Raw genomic sequence first — 20,859 nt, 5'->3', positions numbered from 1 at the left:
ATCTTTTTTTGAATACGGAGAATTTTACTAATCTTGTCTTCAATTATTGTTTCAATTTCAAGGCCTATATTAATAACATAGGGGGGATTCAACTTACCTGCCAATTTTTAGTGTACTTCCATAGAATCCAACCAATCCCTCAAGCTTCCCCGAGAAATCTATCCTCAGAGTGTAACGGCCTCTTGATATCTCTTCTTTAGTTCTTATTATTAACATATCTCTTCGGCCGTCAATATATTTTTCTGTTTTTATATTATTTTTATTCAAGTCATCGTCTCTTTTCAAATCCACAAATGTAATATGGAGTTTATTAGAATGCAAAGTCACGTTTTGCGTGGGTTGCAGTATGTCGAGCTGAATTTCGACAGAGCCGGTGAATGTTTTGTTGTGCCCCTTCAACGTTGGCTCCAGCCTCAGTTTGTAATTTTTCGGTATTACATGTCTAGGAAGCCTGTAATTCATGCTCTACAAAACAATAGAAATAGTTAGATCAAGATAAATCTGCAGCGATTTTGATAGCCCAGACCGTGCACGTGTTATTTTAAACGTCAAACTTCTATGAAATTCAGTTTGTGCTATCAAAATTGTTGCAGAGTTATCTTGGTCTTACTCTAATACATCAATTAAAAAAAAAAATCGAAAAAAAAATCTGCAAGTAGGCCTCAAGGGCTCTTTTACAAGTCAATACAAAATTTAGAGTAACATCATATAGTGACATGAAAAAAACATAACAACATTTATAAAATACAACAGCCAATACCTGGGTAAACATTATATTATAAATCTTAAAATAAATAATTAATATAAATATTAAATAAATAATACTCTTTCATTAGACTGGCAAGAAAGTAAAGATAAGATAAACGATATTTTTTGTTAATAATAAATAAAGGTGACTTTTAAAATGCGTTTATGGTTGACAGTGTTGACAGTCACGTGAGTGACTGAGGGTCTCTCTCTACGTGTTATCACTGCCAAGTCGATACAAATTTAGCGTGGTCACCCCTAGGCGGTTTGTTTAAGTAGGCTAGTGGCGCCACCTACGCAGAATTTCGCGTAAAATCCCCTATTTACATACAGGATCAACCTATATTTAAATTAATTTACATAGAATTGCCCCTTATGTAATAGGCACAGGTATAAGTAGTATAATAATTAGACTAGTATAAGCAACCGATATTTTAGTTAAGAGATATAGTTATTTCAAACTACTTAAATCTAGTGTTTTAAGTAGTTTCATACTGCAAAAATATTCTATTAAAAAAACTAGCTTTAATTACAATATAATATCAATTATGGCCAGTTCACGCTAGAATTTTATATCACTTATAATAACCATAACTCAATAATATACATAAACCTACATAACGTAGGTACAGTCAGCATCAATAGTAGCGGATGAAAAAACGCGCCAAAAGCGGAACCTGGTGTTTTTAGGGTTCCGTGGTCAACTAGGACCCCTTATACTTTCGCCATGTCCGTCCGTCTGTCCATCCGCAGCTTTGTTCCGTGATCGTTAGTATTATAAAGCTGCAATTTGGCATAGATACATAAATGCAGCATGGCGATAAAACGGTAAAATTAAAACTACTTTTTTTAGGGTACCTCCCATACAAAAAGTTTTTTTAATTTATTTTTTTCGCTTTAACCATGATGTGGGGTATCGTTGATTAGGTTTTTCAAAACTAATACGGGTATGCAATAGCCATTTTTTGCTAGAGTGAATATTTTCGGAAATAATCGCTCTGAAAACAAAAAATATACCAATGCGTTAAAAAAATATGAAAAATATCGTGAAAATAGAGCTCAATAAATACTTTCAACAAAAACTACAGAGAATATGATGGGTCCAGCCGTTTTCGAGTTATTGAAAAAAGTCTTCCCTTCATAGTAAAAAGACGTACAAAGCGTTACGAAGAGGTATGCCCTTATGCTTTTAATGTTACGATCAGTAGTAAAGTGCACGGCGACTTTAGCAATAAATTCATTTATAATTTCTCCATGAAATTTCGCATGTCATTGTGCATGATACTAATAGCCCCCGTTTAGCCTATTCTGACAGAATGGTAAGTACGGAACCCTACATGACCCCATTCGACGCTACAGTTCGGGTTCAAAAGTATATCACCTGTAATTGGTCTAGATATACATCTAAATATATAAAAAAAAGAAACTGACTGACTGACTGACATATCAACGCCCAGCCTAAACCGCTAGTTCTAGAGATTCCAAATTTGGCACGTAGGTTCTTTGGAAGGTCTAGTGGTGCACTAAGATAAGGATTCTTCAAAATTCACCCCCTAAAAGGGTGAAATGGGGGTCTAAAATTTGTATGGGGAAACAAGATTAGTTAGACTATTTTATTCGAAACTTAACAAGAGTATTCCTAACGATACATGAGTTAACATGTGTTTCGGGTAATTTGAGAATTAAACCCCTAATAGGGGGAAATATGGTGACTAAGTCTAAAAATCAAAATGGGTATTATTTCTATGGTTTATCGGGTCGCTGATTACGAAAATAACAACAATTTTAAAATCTAACGAGGTGGACGTGAAATACAAATGTGCGATGGGGTTGAAATTAAGTACTAAATATCAATATGGGTGTCGTTATTATGGTTTTTGGGACGTTATTTACGAAAATGGCATTGAATGATTTTAAAATTTAATGTTGTGGACATGAAAACTGTTGAAAGTACGAGTATTTTTACCATAAAAGAAGAAACTGACTGCCTGAGTGATTGACTGACATATATATCAACGCAAAGCCTAAACCGCTGGTTTATAGATTCTAAATTTGGCACCTAGGTTCTTTACAAGGTCTACGGGTACATTTAGAAAACACTTTTCAAAATTTACCCCCTAAGGGGGTGAAATGGGGGTCCAAAATTGTATGGGGAAACAATATGTGTTAGACTATTTTATTCGAAACTATACAAGAGTATACCTAACTGCGTAAATGCGTAAACATGTGTTTCAGGTTTTTTGAGAATTCAACCCCTAAAAGGGGGAATAATGGTGACTAAGTCTAAAAATCAACATGGGTATTATTTCTATGGTTTATCGGGTTGCTGATTACGAAAATAACAACGATTTTATAATCTAACGAGGTAGACGTGAAATACAAATCCCCTGTTGGGGTGCGATGTGGTTGAAATCACTAAATATCAATATGGGTGTCATTTTTATGGGTTTTTGGGACGTTATTTATTAAAATGGCATTTAATGATTTTAAAATTTAATATTGTGGACATGAAAAATTTAGAAAGTATTTTTGCCAAATTGCAAATCAATTGGTTAATTAGTTCCGGAGCAAATCGGTTGTAACAGATGGATTGACATACAGCCACACGTGATCCAATAAGGGTTTTATTTTAGCTTTTGAGGTATTGAACGAGACCCGCGTTTTCCTAATAGATATTATGACAGGACTGTTTCTCCCACGGTCAGTTCTATGTGGCGTGCTCCCGTGTAAGTTCACCTCAAAGTTTGGTTCTATAGCTACCACCTTCAAACATGGCAAAAAATGTTGTTCATAAGGAATTTAACAAGTCCTAAGTTGTTGAACACTTCATGCATTTTTCGGAACACGAATCTAATAATTGCGGACAAACATACCTACATGCGTTCATAGAAAGATACGGGTCAAACTGAGAACCTTTTTTTTGCTTAGTACGCGGGCGAAGCCGCGGGCAAAATCTAAGTAAAGTAGAAACATATTTCTTTTTGTTAAACTGTTAGAGGATGGTACATACTTTTGAGTTTTGACGCGTAGTTTGATTGGCTACTTTTGGTGTTGACTGTATTACAGGTGGTAAGTAAAATCTCATTTTCATAATCGTGTAAAACTATTAATTTTATTCAGTAGACAAAGGAACATTTACACTTTATGCTTTCAATTTGTAAGTTACAACTGAACAACGGAATACAATCACTCAATTTGTGCAGCAGAATTAAATTAAATGTGATTAGTGATAACAGTCCCATATATTTTGTAATAATATTACTTAGATCTCATAACTTCATAATTCATAATCATTCATTTGCACATAAAAAGGGTTTACATAAAAGGTGTTACAAAAGTTAGATGTCCTACCTTTTTAGCCTTCGGTTTTGAGGGAAGTTTCATTTCTTTACGGTATAATTAATATAATTATATATCCAGCGACCCTAGACCCAACCATAAACGACCTTGAAGTTTATAACTTATGGGCTCTACAAACGTCACCGATAATCGCACTGATTTCGATCCATTGCGGCATTTAATCGATCGATTGAATTCGTTGCTCTTACTTAAGGTACTTAGCCGGCAATTATTTAAAATCGCATACTATTTGTTCAATTTGTTGCAACGTTTGTATTTGTAGCCTTTAAAATTAATGTCGATTGTCATTTCGGAAGTAAAAGCCAATCCAGACGGGATGATCAAATCAACCGATTTGATCAGATAATAATTGGCGTCTATTTCATTTTTGGTAGGTATATACAAGCTTTTAACGCTGACTGGATCTTTCTTTCCACAGTCAACTAATACTCATCGAGACAGTTGCGTATCACAGAGTTCCTATGGCCACCTCCTTCCCCATCATCGGAACAGCTCGATGGTTCCATAATACTGCATTGTCACCCGACTTACGTATGTAGGTATGCAAAATTTCAGCTTCATCGGAAACAGGGAAATAGACTTGACCAGTACAAACATACATAGTTACATTGCAAGCAAGAGATTTGAAGGAACTGTCAGATGGCCTATATGCATCATCATTCGACGCGACAGGTACCTAAAGGTATTACGGAATTCACAGACGTCATGGTGAAACAAAAGACTCACCACAGCTTTATGAATTTTATGATTCTCTGAGGAAAGTTTAGGCAGAGTCGATACATCTCGGTCCTGTTTGCAAGTAGTTCCCCTCGATGCGAGTGCTACCGTAGATATGCAAAAGCACAACGCCAGCAAACCAACAACGATCAGCAATTTGTTGCTGCCAACCCACTGCTGGACACGCTGCGGCTTCATCTAGTACACACGATATAAATAAAGATGTATGAATTATAATAACAAAACTTTCGTGAAACTCAAACTTAACCTCTAGTCGCCCAGAGTCGTATAAAAAGGTCTCTCATTCTTTATCTTTATTTTGACAAATTGAAATTTCTATTGTCGCGGCAATTTTTAATGTGTGCGCCGCTAGAAGATAAATATATCAAAATGGGTCACTCACGAAATTCGAAAATTGCTCGACGTGTATCGCTCCATAATGAGGAGCTTCAACTGAAAGTCGAGCAATTTTCTACTTGAAAAACGTGAGTGACGCGTTTTAATATATACTCGTAAATATTTAATTAAAGCCCGATTTGTTTGCTTAAATATCATAGGTTTTCCATCTTTTTAGTACTTTTAAGCGAGGTTTAGACTAGTAAGAACTTGCATGCAATTTTCATTACATTGCGGTAATTATCTGATCAAACTATTGACTACTTTTACCTACAGTAGTTGGCAATGTAACACAAATTGCATGCAAGTTCATGCAGATGATATATCAGCTGAGCTTCTTCTTAGATTTGAGAATTCTAGGTAAATATCTCCGTCGCGCTGACGGGGGCGGCTCCTAGAATTAGTGCGATAAGGACAACTGAAGCTCAGGCGACAAATCCTGCGTAAAAATCTCAGATATCGAGGTTTTGTTCTCGACATTTTTCTTTTGCAAAACTTAACCAACCGAAACGAAATTTTGGGAACGGAGACGTCTGACCGTTTTGATTTTTACGTCTATTGTTGCTGATTTTGTATGCTAGGCATCTATTTACAGCGTATTTAGTGGGCCGATATAACGATGTTTGAAGTGACCTAGTTCTTATAGAATATCAAAAAAAGCAAAACGTACAGACACAGATACTGGTAATCTTGAACTCATGTTAAAGAACATTCATCTAAGTCCAAAATCCAGCGAGGAAAATGTCGATGTTTGTTTGTATATAGTGAAACTATATGGATTTATGTATACATACTTAACTAAGAAACCATAAGAACAATACGTACATCTATTTTAATGATCGTTAAACATCATTGAAGATCAATATTGAATGGCTAATAATGCTACAAGAATGACAAACTGCAACGTAAATCAATAATTTACCTCACGTAGAGGTCATAGATATTCCTTTATTTTTCACAATTGAGCGCCTTGCAAAATAACGATGTTGCAACTTGTAAGAGTTGTAGTAAGTGCAACGCCGCCCCGCCGGTTTCTCTCGCATGACTTGTGACGCGAAGACTTCTTATACGGGGATTTTGGTATGGGGGCTCTAACACAAAATTGTAGTTTTTATATTGAATGTTTACACATTTTAATCGAGAGCAAATGCCATTAAAAAATTCACTCATAAACTAGACTATATTTGAGAGGATAGCCTCTAAGCAAAATCTTAAAAGATGAAGGTTGGCTCAATAGAAAAGAAAGCACGAAAACATGTCTAATATTTATTTATTTTCAATTATATGTCGTTACCGTGTATACCATAGCAGTATAATTTTAATATAAAATAGGTAGTGATATAGCCGAGGGATTTGACTAGCAAAATTTTAATCGGAAATATACTTTCAGAGTTATTGAAATTTCCTCGCAGCGTGTCATAATTTTTTGTTCCTCTTTAATTATGACGACCAGTTTGGCCTAGTGGGTAGTGACCCTGCCTACGAAGCTGATGGTCCCGGGTTCAAATCCCGCTAAGGGCATTTATTCGTGTGCTGATGAGCATGGATATTTGTTCCTGAGTCATGGGCTTTGGCTGTCAGTCATGGCTTGATCTTTTCTATGTATTTTTAGTATTTATAAATATTTATATATTATATATATCGTTGTCTAAGTACCCTCAACACAAGCCTTATTGAGCTTACTGTGGGACTTAGTCAATTTGTGTAATAATGTCCTATAATATTTATTTATTACTTATAATTTCCTGGCTTTACATCCCCCTTATTTGTGGTGATTTTTTTTTTGTGATTACCTCACTATCAAAGTTTGTTTAACCTCACGAAGGTTGAAACGTGCAGGTTGAAATCGTCATGTAACGTTACAATACCACTTTTTGCGCCAGTTTTTCTTCGAGTAATATACCTATTTATTAGCACGATGGGTTAAACAACACTTTCCTACTTTAATTGTGTTTAAAACAAATAACTATTTCTCGTGCTAGTACGTACGCATAACTTTTTTTTATAACTTTTTTGGCATTAGGCATGATTTTGGAGACATGGCTCATTTCTTTGGCATATTTAGGGTTCCATGTAGTCAACTGAGATTCCTTATAGTTTCGACGTGTCCGATGGTGCGTCCGCTAGTGATTAAGCGGTAAAATAAATACCTACTACAAAAGAAATGGGTATAAAAAAAAAGTAATGTACAAGTAAAGTCGGGATAATTTATTTTTCGCTTCAACCCTATGTAGGTGAGGATCGTTGGTTAGTCCTTTCAAAACGGTTGCGGGGCTTACGAGTATACTATTTTTGATAAAGTGCATATTTTTGAAAAATAATCTTTTATAGTACAAAAAAGTGCGTTATTATTTTACCTTCGACTCATGAAATTTAACCAACAGTTTTTTTTAATTCACTTTTACGGGGTGTAGGTATATATTAATTTAAAACTCACCGTTAATATTTATTTCTTTCTTACGTCGACGCACAAAAACATTAGTTAATTAGTTAAACATCACAAAAGTATTGTAACGGGGTCTCCTAGCGAAATGATGAGATAAAAATAGATTAAATAATAGTTTCACTATCAAGCTGTTCGCTACGGTTACCCGATAAAAACTGTGCCGTACGTTGATAGTGAGAGTGAGTAGGCGATCGGCAGCGCGTTAGACGATGGAATGCGAATAGTTAAGTAGGGCCGGTATAATTGACAACCACGTGCCGACAACTTTAGGACAAGTTGATCAGTATTTTACGGAAGTACATACACCACAGGATAAAAGTGTGGAAAAAACTGTTTTCTTTAATATTTCATGTTTTTACTAATTAAAATACTCTTTTATTTAGTAGAAAAGCTCTTTAAAAACTGATGAGAAAGTTGCATATTATCCACATTTGGGGCAAAGTAATCAAATGCATGCTTATGTTGGCTGGTAGAATTGACATTTAAATGATGATTTTGAATGATGACTATTTTATAACCTTAATTTTCAATTTACTTGCGTTGATTTTGTCTGATATTTTATAGTTAGTATTTTCTCCGTGCCAACACAGGGAAAATACAGTGATGAAAATTGTCGTGTTTCACTTGGTCACAAAATTTGTTTAACCCTCATGTCTTGAAACCCTCTCAATGCTCAAATTCCATTATTCGAACCACACTTGCTGCGCTTGGTTCAATTTTGCAATCCTACGCTTGCTCGGGTATCAATATTAGCACGAGAGGTTAAACAACAACTTTGCCCCCTTGGAAAACAAATCTCGGGCCTGATAAAGTGTGTATGTAGTTGGCACTTTAGAGACAAAGTATTTTTTACATTTCAAAGATTATTAACGATGTGGATTATAACTCCGTGGAACGAAAACGATTATCAGGCCCGAAATCGGGAAGTGTGGATGTAAATGGCCCTTCATTGGCACTTAAGTACCAATTACATCCACACTTTATTAGGACCCGATTTCGGGCCTGAAAAATAATATATTTCCGTTTCACCAAATACAGCACATCGTTTACAATATTTGAAATGTAAAAAAATGGTTCATATGAAAAAATATCAAACATTGAACATTTTTTGCAATTAGAGACAAAGATTTTTTTACATTTCAAATACCCGTAACGATCTGCTGATATTCCGTTTAACGAAAACGCTTATCACGCCCGAAATCGGGACTGATTTCGGGTCCGAAATCGGAAAGTATGGATGTAATTGGCGCTTTGAAAAGTGAACTACTAATTCATTTTTAAGGTGAATCAAAGTAGCAATATGTTAAGTAGTTATAAATTTTGCTTAAAACATAATATTAGTAATATACTTAACTCATATAAAAACTATACTTTACTTTATTAATGATCAGTAAAGTATAATTATATTATTCCTACATTTTAATTACACTTGGCGTATTTCTGAACGAACGTGACCCAAGAGCGAAACGTCACGGGGATTTCCCAATGATATCCCAAATTCGAATGGTTTATAATTCAGTGTTGCCAGGCGTACGGTAATTATCGTACATGTACAATAATTTGGACTTCCATACGATGTACGTTCCAAAAAACATAATCGGACGCAAAAGTACCATAATTTCAGCCCTTGGATGATGCCACATGAAAACGACTGGTATTTGAATCAAAATATGAAACTTTCACTCAAAAATAAGCTACAATGAGCTGATCGGCTGGTTGGTTTAAGCCAAAAATGTCGAAATTTCCTAAAACCGTTTGGATCTATCACAGAATACATAAATATAAATTAATTTTAGCGCAATTTAGACGAAAATTGCGTTCCCTTTGATTATACATTGGACATGTAAGCTTATTTTGCAAGAAATTTTAGGGGTCTTTTTGGTAGGTGTCCTTACGATATTTTTTCATCGGTACGATAATTTTGACACTTAAATACAATAATTCTTTTCCGCTCACCTGGCAACACTGGTTTATATTTATTTACACTATCGTGGCATCATGGTTCCATTTTTATAACTTGTCACTATGCCCGTCACTTTCGCGCTTATATACTTGTTAGAACGTGACAGGCATGGCGACAAATGATAAAGAGCCGACCATCTTAGCCCTACTGCTGTATACCTATACTGATAACTTATTTTATTTATTTGTTTAAGTGTAACATCTTAGTGATCATATCCTCTTTGTTTTTATTAGACAAGTGGTGCGTATTAAACTAAGTTCTTGGTTATAGTGGACAGTGGTATCCTTTCAGCAAGATGTTAGTAAAGACAGATAAGGAAATTCGCAAAGTAGGACCGGGTGAAATATATTCCCTTGTAGATATCTTACACGCTGTAGAAGATGACTGGAAAATTTTCATGTCTCTTATACCTAAGGACCCTCTGAACGAAAATTCGGAACGAAAATACAACAGTGAAGATATTAGGTTAGTAAAAGTAGCTGATTTGAACAGATATCGTGCTGTAAATAAAATTCGAAAGTATTGTTAAAAGTCAAAATTGTATTTTTTCTTATTTAATGCATGTTAATAAAAATATTTAATGTTTTGAGAAGATGTGTCCTGCGAACTTCTTATCGGTCCCATATTAGGACACCCTCCTCCAATTGAGGGGGGATTTAAATCTTCTCGGGTCAGAGGTGTGGTGTAGGGTTAGAGTCGGCGTAGCTTTATTTGACGTTCATAAGCGCATGGTAATATGCCTACTTGAATAATTAACTTCCATCTTTATCTTTTGTTAACTATTTTAATATTGCGCTTACCAATGCTGATATACATAATGATATGTGCTCGATTGTGACCAAACACTTAAGGAATTAAATCCATACATGACAGGAAGAAGTTGATAACTCGAGATATATAATTGAAGAAATATGAACCTAATGCAATTCTATTTTAAATATAAACATAACACAAAGGTCAACAGTCCACAATTAAACCACATCATAGTCAAGCAGAAAACAGTACTGAAACATTTTAAGACCTTCCAACTAAAAATATATTTTATTTTTATTATATTGTTATGCAGAAAACTTGAAGAGCATGCGAGAGACAAACAAGAAAAATGTGCCAAGATTATGTTTGATGAATGGGGGACGTCGGGCCAATTCCGCCCAACACTGAGGACTGTGCAGAAAATTGCTTTAAAGGCAGAGATGATGCGCCTTGTTGATAAAATATCTATCATGTTGGGAGGTAAATACTATATAACATAAAATATATAATTCCTTTTAAAATACTACTTTGTAATTAATCAAATATAAAAAGGGTTGCAAATTGGATCAAAAAATAATTATCTAATCATGAGATAACAGAATTTTAAATTATGGTTCTTTAACTACTATTACCAATTGTACATTGATCTTTATAAAACAAATGTGAAAACCATATGTGACTCAGTAATTAAACCAGTTATTAAACCTATATAGTTTCAATGAAATATATGACAATGCAATGTGTCGTTACTATCAAGGTTATCTGATGCTAGAGGCTAAAGGTCATAAGAATAGTTCAATAAGATAACACTAAGTCATTTACTGTATGCCTATTACTTAGAATTATAAAGAAAGTATGTTTGGTTATAAAAGCTTCCATCAAAAAATTAAGTTTTGTATTTTTATCAACATTTTTGAATATGACACAATATTAATTTTAGAGCCACTTCTTCCACGGCCAACGCAAGGCCCCGGAGCGACTGTGACTACGCAAGTCACTCTTTTATTAAACGAAGCAAGCACTGCAGAAGTGATATCTCAAAATAATGGAAGAAATGGAGCTAATGATATGAGCACCGAGCAAGTACATAATGTACCAAACTGGGTACAATTACAGAGGTAATTATGGAAAAATCAAATACATTATTTGTAATAATATAGCCAATTGCTGAGTGTTCACCTTTTTCAGTATAATTATATACAGTGTACAAGTTAGTTATAAGTCATTTTTTCTCTTTCTTTCTCTATATGTATTGTATAACTGTGTACTTAGACTGAAATAAATGATATTCTATTCTATTCAATTTTCTCGCTATCTCCATGGACTAAGTCTCGGAATCTCTTAAGTGAATATAATGTTTTAATTGAATAGGGACTGTGCGCGTTGAAGGGTCTGCCATCTTGTGGCCTGAATCGGAAACATAAACATATAAATTAACACTTCCGGCCAAAGCAAGTGCTGTTATCTACCATTCCCATAAGTTTTCTTGTGCATCGTAGGTTCTGCCATCTTGTGGGCTATATTGGAAGCATAAACTTCCCGTTTACCCAAAAATCTGACATCTCCTGCACTGCCCCCAGTTTATGCACGGCTCCCTATAGGAAGTGTGGTGACATTTCTTAAGATTAATAGCAAAACGTCAAAAAATCTGATGATGTCTTAGAGCCTAGTGTACTAAAGGCAGTCTATGTTGTGGGACGCGAAAGCTGGCTGGTTTAAATTCATAAGAAGCTAGCAGACCAAGGAATTTGAACTTTTCCTTTAATATCTCTTTTAAATTCATTTCACAGGTCCCACAGCGCTGATTTGAACCTTACCTCGCAAATTCAGCTTGAACCACACAATAACAATACCTCACCAAATCAACTTGGACCAGCAAATAATGTGCCTAACTGGGATCTATTGACCAAAAGCAGAACCTTCAGTACCCAACAGTCTTCTTCTTCTTCCAATAATAATAATACCTTACCAACACCGCTTGAGCCAAACAACAATAATAGCTTAAATCGACCTGGACCAGTAAATAATGCGCCTAACTGGGCTCGATTAGCTAGAAGCGCATCCGGAAGTACTCAGCAGTCTTCTGAAAGCCAGGAATTCAGCAATGAACAGCCTAACCAACATGGTTAATGCAATAGGGCACAAGGTAGATAAGAGGTAGGGTCTGCAAGACAAAAGTGTCACTTCATGGCAAGCCCATTTTGCATGCATTCATTCATTGCACCGTTCACCGCTCAGCCCTCGAGTTGTGAATGTTGCGTGCGTAAACGCGAGGAATTTGGTGATATGAAGTCACAGTTATGTCGTAGCGACCATACCTCTGCCATTCTTGCAGAATCTCTATGTACTTATATATATATATTGTACGATCGCTAGATAAACGATTTAGAAGGATCGTGATCATTTGGATTGCGGTATGTACGTAGCTTTTGTAAAGTTAGGAGCAAAGAATATGGCTGAATGTAAAAGTGGTTTCTATCTTACCTAACTATGATCCACCAAAATATATACTTATAGGTAATATTGTAAAAAAGAATTGTTCAAAAACATCACTTTATTCAAATAAATTTGAAATGAACAACGGTTTTTTGTTGACATTTGCCTTTTTAGTACCCAAGTTAAAAACATTGGTACAAATTGCCACAATATTAAAACTAAGTTGGTCCCACTTATAGCCGATGTAAGCCACGACCAAGAATATAGGCTTCAACTTCTTTAACTTTAATGAACAGGAGATACATTTTTTCGGTCTGTTGATAGGTACAAAGAAAATGTACAGATTCCTTACATTTCAAGGCCTGCTATTTTTATAAACTTTTGCCTCATAATTTACTATACCAAAATTAGAGTTCTGTCTGTCGAAGCCTGTTTGCTGACGACTGTTGCTTACTACTAGGTAGTAAGTTTTACTGGCCATTTTCCGTAAATTGGCCGTCATTGTGCTTGTTTTGCATGAAATATGAAGGTATCGCTACTCTTGCCAGCCCAGCTTTAGCTGACATGAAACCTAGCAATGTTTTTAGGATGCTAATTGCTTCCTTTAGTGTCCACGGAGATCTACCTAGGTACTAGGGCTCGCGGTCGTGTCCGTGATTCGTGAACCCGTAGCCGTGCGCCCGGTTTCGTGATTCACGGCAACGGTTTTATGGTCCGTTCCGCACGTGACATTCGGCTACGTGAAATTAGGGTACGTGAATCCGTGTAGATCCGTGTAGGCGTGATCACGGCTTCACGTATCTTAAGAACACGCCGGTTCGGTCCGCCCGCGACGTTGAGTGAAGATACGATGCGGTCTCTAAGAGCTACGAATAAATATTTATCATGAATTTTTTATTCATAGCTCTAATTTCGTTTCATTACTTTTCAATTAAAATTTATTTCCAATAGTAAGGCTTTTTAAATATTAATGAGTAATAAATGAAAAGAACCAAACATTAATTACAATGAATAGCTACTTTAATAAACGAGTTGCTAAAATAATACAACAACACTGTGTGTCAGGAGACCAACTGTGATGTCAGGAGTAACTAATGACAATGAATGTGAGTTCAAAATTCTAAACTGCCCCCTCCAGATTAAATAAAAAATACCACGAATTTGTAAAACAAAACATCGCGGTCACTTCTTTCAACTTCACGAATAAAAGGTAAAGCCCACAGCTACTTATGTATATTGTTTGTTTCATTTTAATAAGTCGCTCGCAAATCTTATTATCTTTGTCTGCACGTGCAACTGCACTTCTTATCTACAAAAAAAAAACCCGGTATGTTGGCTTAGCTTGTTAGTCATATAATAAAACGCTCTAACAATAATATGTCATCCTTCCTGCCTTCAATCTAGAAATAAACAGTACTCTTTAATGTGCCGAAAGTCCGAAACTGATAAGAAGTATAAGAACTGCAGCTGCGTACTTTTTTTTCCGTGGCCCCGTACATGTGTTTTTGTTGAATTTGTTTACCTGTATTACCTTTATCATACCTACCGAAGATTTGTAGAAATTTACACTTTTGTTTCTTTGGATTAGGATTGCCTTGTTTATATTTAGGCTACGTTATATTCTTTGATAGTAGCAAGCTTTTACAAGTAGGTATGTTACATTCATTTCATTAATACTTAACAGAAAAAAATGTCTTCCCTTGATTTAATACTGACAACCAGTAGCACAGCGTTGCTTAAGTTCATAATTATAATGATACTTACTAGGGAGTTTTACACCTTATATTTATATTAGTGTTATGCAACAAGCAGGTCGCTAGTTTTGACTATTCATCATTAGCTGGTTATACAAAAAACAGGATAACCCCATAATTTTTTTAGTTATAACCATTATATTCAAATCGATGCAAAAAATACAATTTAAGTTTTATTCACACGTAAATTTTTGTCCGCTGAACGTCCCGTATTCAATATACTAAGTGGTAACTCAATTCAATAATAAGTACCTAGTCCTTATTTATTTTTCTCCCGGGCGTGTCGAACCTACGAGACGTGCGATAAGTACCTATCCAACGGAACCGAGCCCGAAGCACCGCACACGAACGCAGGTACGGGCTACGTATCATGGCGTGTCACGGTCACGGCGTGTCACGTGAATCCGGTCGCGAACGCAGGTACGAGGTACGTACCTTGCCGTGTTCGTGAAATTCGTGATCTTAGTACCGCCGGGCTTAAGAACCTGTAGCTACGGATCGGCGTGTATCACGGATATCAGGAGCCCTACTAGGTACTTATTCTTGTATACTTCTACCTGATGGCAGCCCAGAAGAATGTGTTTTGTTGTTTCCTGTTTCCATACGCGCTCTGCACATGGAACTATCTGTTTTACTTATATTATAGCTTATCTCATTTACCATTTTGCTCTCCTATCTCGATACAACCTTTCCTCATCCTGGGATAAGACAGGCATTGATAAACCACTGTCCTGCTTTTCAACAACTATTAAGTTACTATCATGTTTCCCAGCACTTTTCAGTTCACATGGCCTTTCGGCCACTGCCTTCTCTACCTGGTCATGTGTCTTAGCAACACTCTGATTACGGGGTCTCTCAAACACTGTGCAACGTTTTCCCAGTTCAGAGGGTATTTTAGCTGCAGAATTATGGCTTCCATACTCGCAGGGGTCGGGTTCTGAACATTTCTTTCCTTGTTCGAAGGGTATTTGGTCTTCTGGTCGTTGCTTGCGCCAATATAGCTTTCCAATCTTTGCACTTTTCTTATAGGGCTTTTCGGCTACTTCACCTTGCTTCCAATGTTCACGATGTTTTTTCAAATCCAGTACTTTGGTTCCCTTGCCCTTCGGGCTTTTTAGGAACAGTAATTTTCTTCAAGAGTCTTTCGGCCAAGTTACATTTCTTTTCCTCACAGGGTTTCTTGGATAAGGTACTTTGCTCAGACTGTTCAGCGCCATCTTCTGGCAACGCGGTAACAACGGTGTCGGCTGTCACCATTTTTAAAATCTTCCTGTCGTGGAATGGATGTATGTGGTTAAACATTCTGGAAATAGAAAGACAAAACATAAGTGTATAGAATTACACTTTAAGCTTATTCAGTATAGGGTAATTGTCTGACAAGACAAATTCGCTTTTTTTCGAACTGTCAAAACGATTAGCCACTATGAAATCTATACTAAAAACAGGAGATGTGACGTTGCGGTCCTCACTACCAAGTTATCCTTAGTAACGACAAAGGCTTTGCAGTTAAGGTTCCTGTTAATGCAGCGCCAGTTGCGTCGACTACCTCTGTAGCGGTACTCTATAAATAGGTTGAAGTGTAGGTATATGTATGTACTAACCTCACTACCAAATTATCCTTAGTAACGACAAAGCCTTTGCAGTTAAGGTTCCTATTACTGCAGCGCCATTTGCGTCGACTGTCTCTATAGCGGTATTCTATAAATAGGTTGAAGTGTAGGTATATGTATGTAGGTACTAACCTCTCTACCAAATTATCCTTAGTAACGACAAAGCCTTTGTAGTTAAGGTTCCCATTACTGCAGCGCCATTTGCGGCGACTGTCTCTATAGCGGTATTCTATAAATAGGTTGAAGTGTAGGTATATGTATGTTACAGTACCTGCAGTACAGTTAAGGTTCCTATTGATTACATTACTAACCTCCTTACTACAAAGATGTCCTTAGTAACGACAAACGCTTTGCAGTTAAGGTTCCTATTAAGTACATTACTAACCTCCTTACTACCAAATTGTGCTTAGTAACGACAAACGCTTTGCAGTTATTGTTCCTGTTACTGCAACGCCATTTGCGTCGACCGTCGCTGTAGCGGTATTCCGCCGAGTACACGAACCGATTCATTATCAGGCGGAGAACGCCGTTCTTTGATACTGAATAGTTCAATGTTGTTTCTGAAACAATAAGACTAGAGAGTAATCCTCTAAAAATTAAACTAGTAGTTTGCCCCGAACTGAGAACTCGCGGTTCGCCAAAAAGCGGCAAAGGATCGAAGAGCGCGTGCGATTTATTGCAAGGTCTGTGAAGCCTTTACCTGACTGATAGATTGATTTAAGTCACCATAGCGATTAAAATCATTGATGTACGTAATAGGGGTAGATGAGGTACCAGGCGCTCGATCGTGAGCCACAAAATATAGGTTCCGGGACCTATATTGAATTAGTCGTACGGGTGACGCTGAAGTGTCAACATTGTCATCAAATTCGATAAAATATTGCCAAAGAATGCCGTGTTGCGCCTTTTTCCAGTGCTTCAATAGCTCCAAGCACAAAAACAAAGCTCACGGTATCACTTTTCATTCGTAAGTACTGTTATAACATTTGAAAACATAATTTTTTCTAAATAAAATTAAAAATTTCCTTGTTATTGAGTGAGCGCGACAGCTAAATAATGCATTACCCATGTGAGTAACACGTTTATCCGAGTGTCAAGTAGGCCTGCCCACTTCAAGCATTGTAGAGTCAGCAATTTTTTTTATAAATAATGCAACTTTTTAAATCATGTGCTCCTATTCCTTGAAACTATAGAATGTAACCGGTTTTTATTTTAATACACGAATAACCGGTTGTTAACCAAAAATTCAGTTTTTCTGATAGTATTGTTAAAACAATATCTTGCATTAACTTGAAATCCAAAGATCGGGAATAGTCCATCAAAAATTACTAAATAGTACTTGTACAACAATAGGAAAACTATGGACAACATTTTTAACGAGAGCTCGATTTACAATTTTAATATGCGAGTTATAGTGTAGTTTTAAGATGTATTTATGTATGTTGAAAACTGTGTAAAAATATTTAGAACAGATATTAGATCAATCAAATTTAACCTTTTATCATAAACAAAAGAAATAAATAATAATCATCTCTATTTGTCAAGTAAAATGTATGATGACTGGTCTGGCCTAGTGAGCAGTGACCCTGCCTATAAAGCCGATGGTCCCGTCCCGGGTTCAAAGTTCTAATGATGGAATCCATGAAGAATTGAGGGAACACTTAAAGTCTTATAGGTACACATATAGTGATTTTTGTGGTTTTTGTTTACAAATTAAGCATTTTCATCCAAAAACTGGCAATTAGTGTAGTGGAACTGCTGATTATAAACAGAACGAAACTCCCTAACTACGTATTTACCGTTTGAGTATTTGTTTTAATTTGTCCTCTTTGTAGAGCAACTAAGGTGATGAAAATGAAAACGATGAAAATCAGAACGAATACTTTAAATTGAACATTCTAATGTAAGGGCACGCTGCCGTCTCAAATCGAGAAAAGTGGGACATTGCTAATTTCGCCTTCGATAGGGAATGATTTAAAAAAATATAACTTTTTGCTATTTTTTTGACTAAAAATGAGTATGAACGTTAAAAAAATTAAAACTATTATGTTTAGAGAAAAAACTTTAACTTGTTTCTATTTTAAAACGAGCCGCAGCAGTGGAAATGCCTAGCGTTGAATTGTGAAAATTAAAAATGATGTTCGGTTTCGTTTTTGATACAATTTTTTTCTCTCCATACATTATAATTTTCCTTTTTATACCGCCCTCTACGCATATTTTTTTTAATTCTATAGATAAACTATCGGTTTTACATATAAAATACATACGGTTTTACATATTTTATTTAGTGTGTTAGCGAAAAAATAATTGTTTTCCATAAAATAAATAAAGTGCCTATTTATTTTAATTTCGTATATATTCTATAAATATTTGTTTCCTGACGCTACCTAATAAAGACCGACGTTGAAGGCGCTTATTCCCATGACTTACAACTTGTCCAATATAAGTGAATCCGTATACGTATCGTAGCTATGAATAAACAAGGTTCACACTTTTATATTGGTTCTCTTGAGTCGTGCGCTCGGTGAACGATTGGAATATATAAATACCAGGAGTAACTACGAATTACCAGTGATTACAATATTGGCTCTTGTCAAGCGTACCTGTCTTTTCCGAAAAACCATCAGAAGTGAAACCCTGAAACCTCGAGATCCCTATCAACTGAGATCATATCGTTATACTGGTTTTCTCGAGGCGACACGTTAGTTGAACATAGTGAATAGTCGACCAGGGTTTCAGAAGTAAAAAACGAGGGTCAATTTCATGCTTTAAAAATATGATAGTCAATAATTTGATATTAATCTCAGTGTAACTCGCTCGCTCAGATATTTGCTTGAGAGAGACGGTCTAAGATTAGGTAATATCAAATCATTGATATTTTTTAAAAATCGAAATGACTTAATATCACTTTAAGACGACAATGTAAGAAGTATGTACGTCTCGCCTACACATTTGTATAATGTTATTAGTTTTTCTCTGTTGCACCTCGAGGAATACGCAAAATATAGGGGTCTCGCTTGCGCAGCACTGTTAACTATATTTGGTTATCCTTGTTGCTTGTTGTGCACATGTACATTATAATGGTGTGCAGTATTTGCAAATGTATGGGTGCTGGACCAGATTTTAGTTTTGTCAACTATTAACGTCACATATCTACCCCTTTTACTTATATCAATGATTAAAATAAACTGTTTCTGTGGTAAGCCGTAATCTTTCTTGTCAAATGTCAAATACCTACATACATTATGGTTATTTTATTTCGTTTTTATCTTTATCTTGCTAATTATTTTAAAATCGTAAATTTAAAAACAAAATTATAAATGTATAAGCCGAGCCCTTTTAATTTGATACTAAACTCGACCATACTTTCGTGCAAATAACTTGACCAGAATAGTAAGACCCCTCACAAATAGCTTTTTGGACTTCTAGGCTCCTGTAGCTCCATAACTCCTTGATGGAGCCTGCTCATAATTTAATGACTAAAATATAATGCCCTCAACTACGCGTTTACCTAGTTTCAGAAAGCTCAGATTAACAAAATAAAGTAAATAAAACCAATAACTTAATACTTAAATTATAATAAAAACATGACCACTTCCAGCATCTGTAAGTCAGCGTACTTGCTGCACTGTATTATACTATTATAATACATGTCTATTACAAAAAAAGACCTTAACTTAAGTAACTAATAGGATCGATATTTGCATATTTAATGAGCTCATGGCAACTAATGAACCGGTCCGATATTCGTAATACCTACCGTCTACGGCGTCTACCTACGCGGTATATTGACCAGTACAGGGATGATCCCCGCCGACGCTTAGTTATTACGAATTTCGGAAACAAGTTGCGCTGGCCTTAGCTTACTATAATAATTACAAAATGTTTTGTGTATATCTGAACAGACGGAATATTTACCATTTACCATCCATGCACCACTAATCACCTTGTTTTGTTTAAGTGTATCGGCAGATTTTATTTTAATGTAATGTTTAAATACCCTCTATATTTTTAGTTCTTTCGCTAATTTCATGCAAAATAAATGTATTTGTATAGCTTTAAGTTCTCACGTAAGTGAATTGTCAAATTCTTAGTGAGAAATAAAAAATCTTAAACCTTCATTTAGATTAGAACAAATTTACTTAAGTATTGTCTATCAAACTATCCTCTGATAGTTCATCTTAGTAACATAGAATACCACGTGACGTGCCGCTAGTCGTGTGTTCCAAGTTGAATGTAAGAACTTCACTTCGCTTCGCGCGCTCATTCGATTACTTTCTATGAAAATACAAATTAAAAAAAATGTACGCGTCGACTTGAGAACCTCCTCCGTTTTTTTCGTCGATTAAAAATATTTTCATATAAAGTAATTTAATTTGTTCTCAAGGGGTCCACTGATTACCAGTTTGCCGGACGATATCGGCCCACCAGAGTTGTTTCGGTTAGGAAGTCGAACCATGCTGTTATACCTTGGCCAGGGGGCGCCACAAGCCTTCGGATATTGTCATATACTTGGAAATTTCTACCCATGCCACCGAGCCCAGGTGGCCGTGCGGTTCAGCCATCTGTTGGGCGGATTTTTATCACATGAAAGTATTGGATTGCTGTGACCAGATCTTAGGATTGATCATTTAATGATGTGTCAATCATTCCATGAAATGATCGGTTGTCCGCATC

General features: G+C 35.8%; 3 protein-coding genes across 4 annotated transcripts in view; 1 reads left to right on the top strand and 2 right to left on the bottom strand.

Moving 5' to 3' along the window:
* Positions 1-8,445, bottom strand: part of LOC133515452 (glutamyl aminopeptidase-like) — a 34,971-nt gene extending 26,526 nt beyond the window's left edge. The window contains exons 1-3 of one of the 2 annotated variants that reach the window (XM_061848001.1): positions 7,658-8,445; positions 4,834-5,022; positions 98-465 (exon numbers count right to left, since the gene is read on the bottom strand). In XM_061848001.1, coding sequence (XP_061703985.1) covers positions 98-465; positions 4,834-5,022 — 557 coding nt within the window. In that variant the 5' untranslated portion in view covers positions 7,658-8,445. The remainder of the gene's footprint in view (positions 1-97; positions 466-4,833; positions 5,023-7,657) is intronic. The other variant, XM_061848003.1, reaches the window with a different exon arrangement.
* Positions 8,446-9,627: 1,182 nt separating this feature from the next.
* LOC133515427 (putative uncharacterized protein DDB_G0285119) lies at positions 9,628-12,977 on the top strand. Its single transcript, XM_061847969.1, has 4 exons — positions 9,628-10,094; positions 10,696-10,862; positions 11,323-11,500; positions 12,173-12,977. The coding sequence occupies exons 1-4, from the start codon at positions 9,925-9,927 to the stop codon at positions 12,510-12,512; spliced, it is 855 nt and encodes a 284-aa protein (XP_061703953.1). The 5' UTR covers positions 9,628-9,924; the 3' UTR covers positions 12,513-12,977.
* A 2,130-nt stretch (positions 12,978-15,107) lies between these two features.
* On the bottom strand, positions 15,108-16,821 carry LOC133515428 (uncharacterized). The gene is made up of 2 exons (XM_061847970.1): positions 16,568-16,821; positions 15,108-15,875 (listed from the first exon to the last, which is right to left on the bottom strand). The coding sequence occupies exons 1-2, from the start codon at positions 16,690-16,692 to the stop codon at positions 15,635-15,637; spliced, it is 366 nt and encodes a 121-aa protein (XP_061703954.1). The 5' UTR covers positions 16,693-16,821; the 3' UTR covers positions 15,108-15,634.
* Between the last annotated feature and the right edge of the window lie 4,038 nt (positions 16,822-20,859).

Source organism: Cydia pomonella, chromosome 2 (genome assembly GCF_033807575.1).
Source record: "Cydia pomonella isolate Wapato2018A chromosome 2, ilCydPomo1, whole genome shotgun sequence".
NCBI classification, from domain to species: Eukaryota; Metazoa; Arthropoda; class Insecta; order Lepidoptera; family Tortricidae; genus Cydia; species Cydia pomonella.
This window is presented reverse-complemented; position numbering and strand designations above follow the sequence as displayed.

Excerpts from the sequence above, each read along its gene's own strand:
- LOC133515428 (XM_061847970.1), bottom strand. The coding sequence starts at position 16,692 with ATGAATCGGTTCGTGTACTCGGCGGAATACCGCTACAGCGACGGTCGA. Across the intron at positions 15,876-16,567 it reads CACAATTTGGTAGTAAGGAG|AATGTTTAACCACATACATC; the intron begins GTTAGTAATGTA and ends TTCTATTTCCAG.
- LOC133515427 (XM_061847969.1), top strand. The coding sequence starts at position 9,925 with ATGTTAGTAAAGACAGATAAGGAAATTCGCAAAGTAGGACCGGGTGAA. Across the intron at positions 10,863-11,322 it reads AATATCTATCATGTTGGGAG|AGCCACTTCTTCCACGGCCA; the intron begins GTAAATACTATA and ends TATTAATTTTAG. Across the intron at positions 11,501-12,172 it reads AACTGGGTACAATTACAGAG|GTCCCACAGCGCTGATTTGA; the intron begins GTAATTATGGAA and ends TTCATTTCACAG.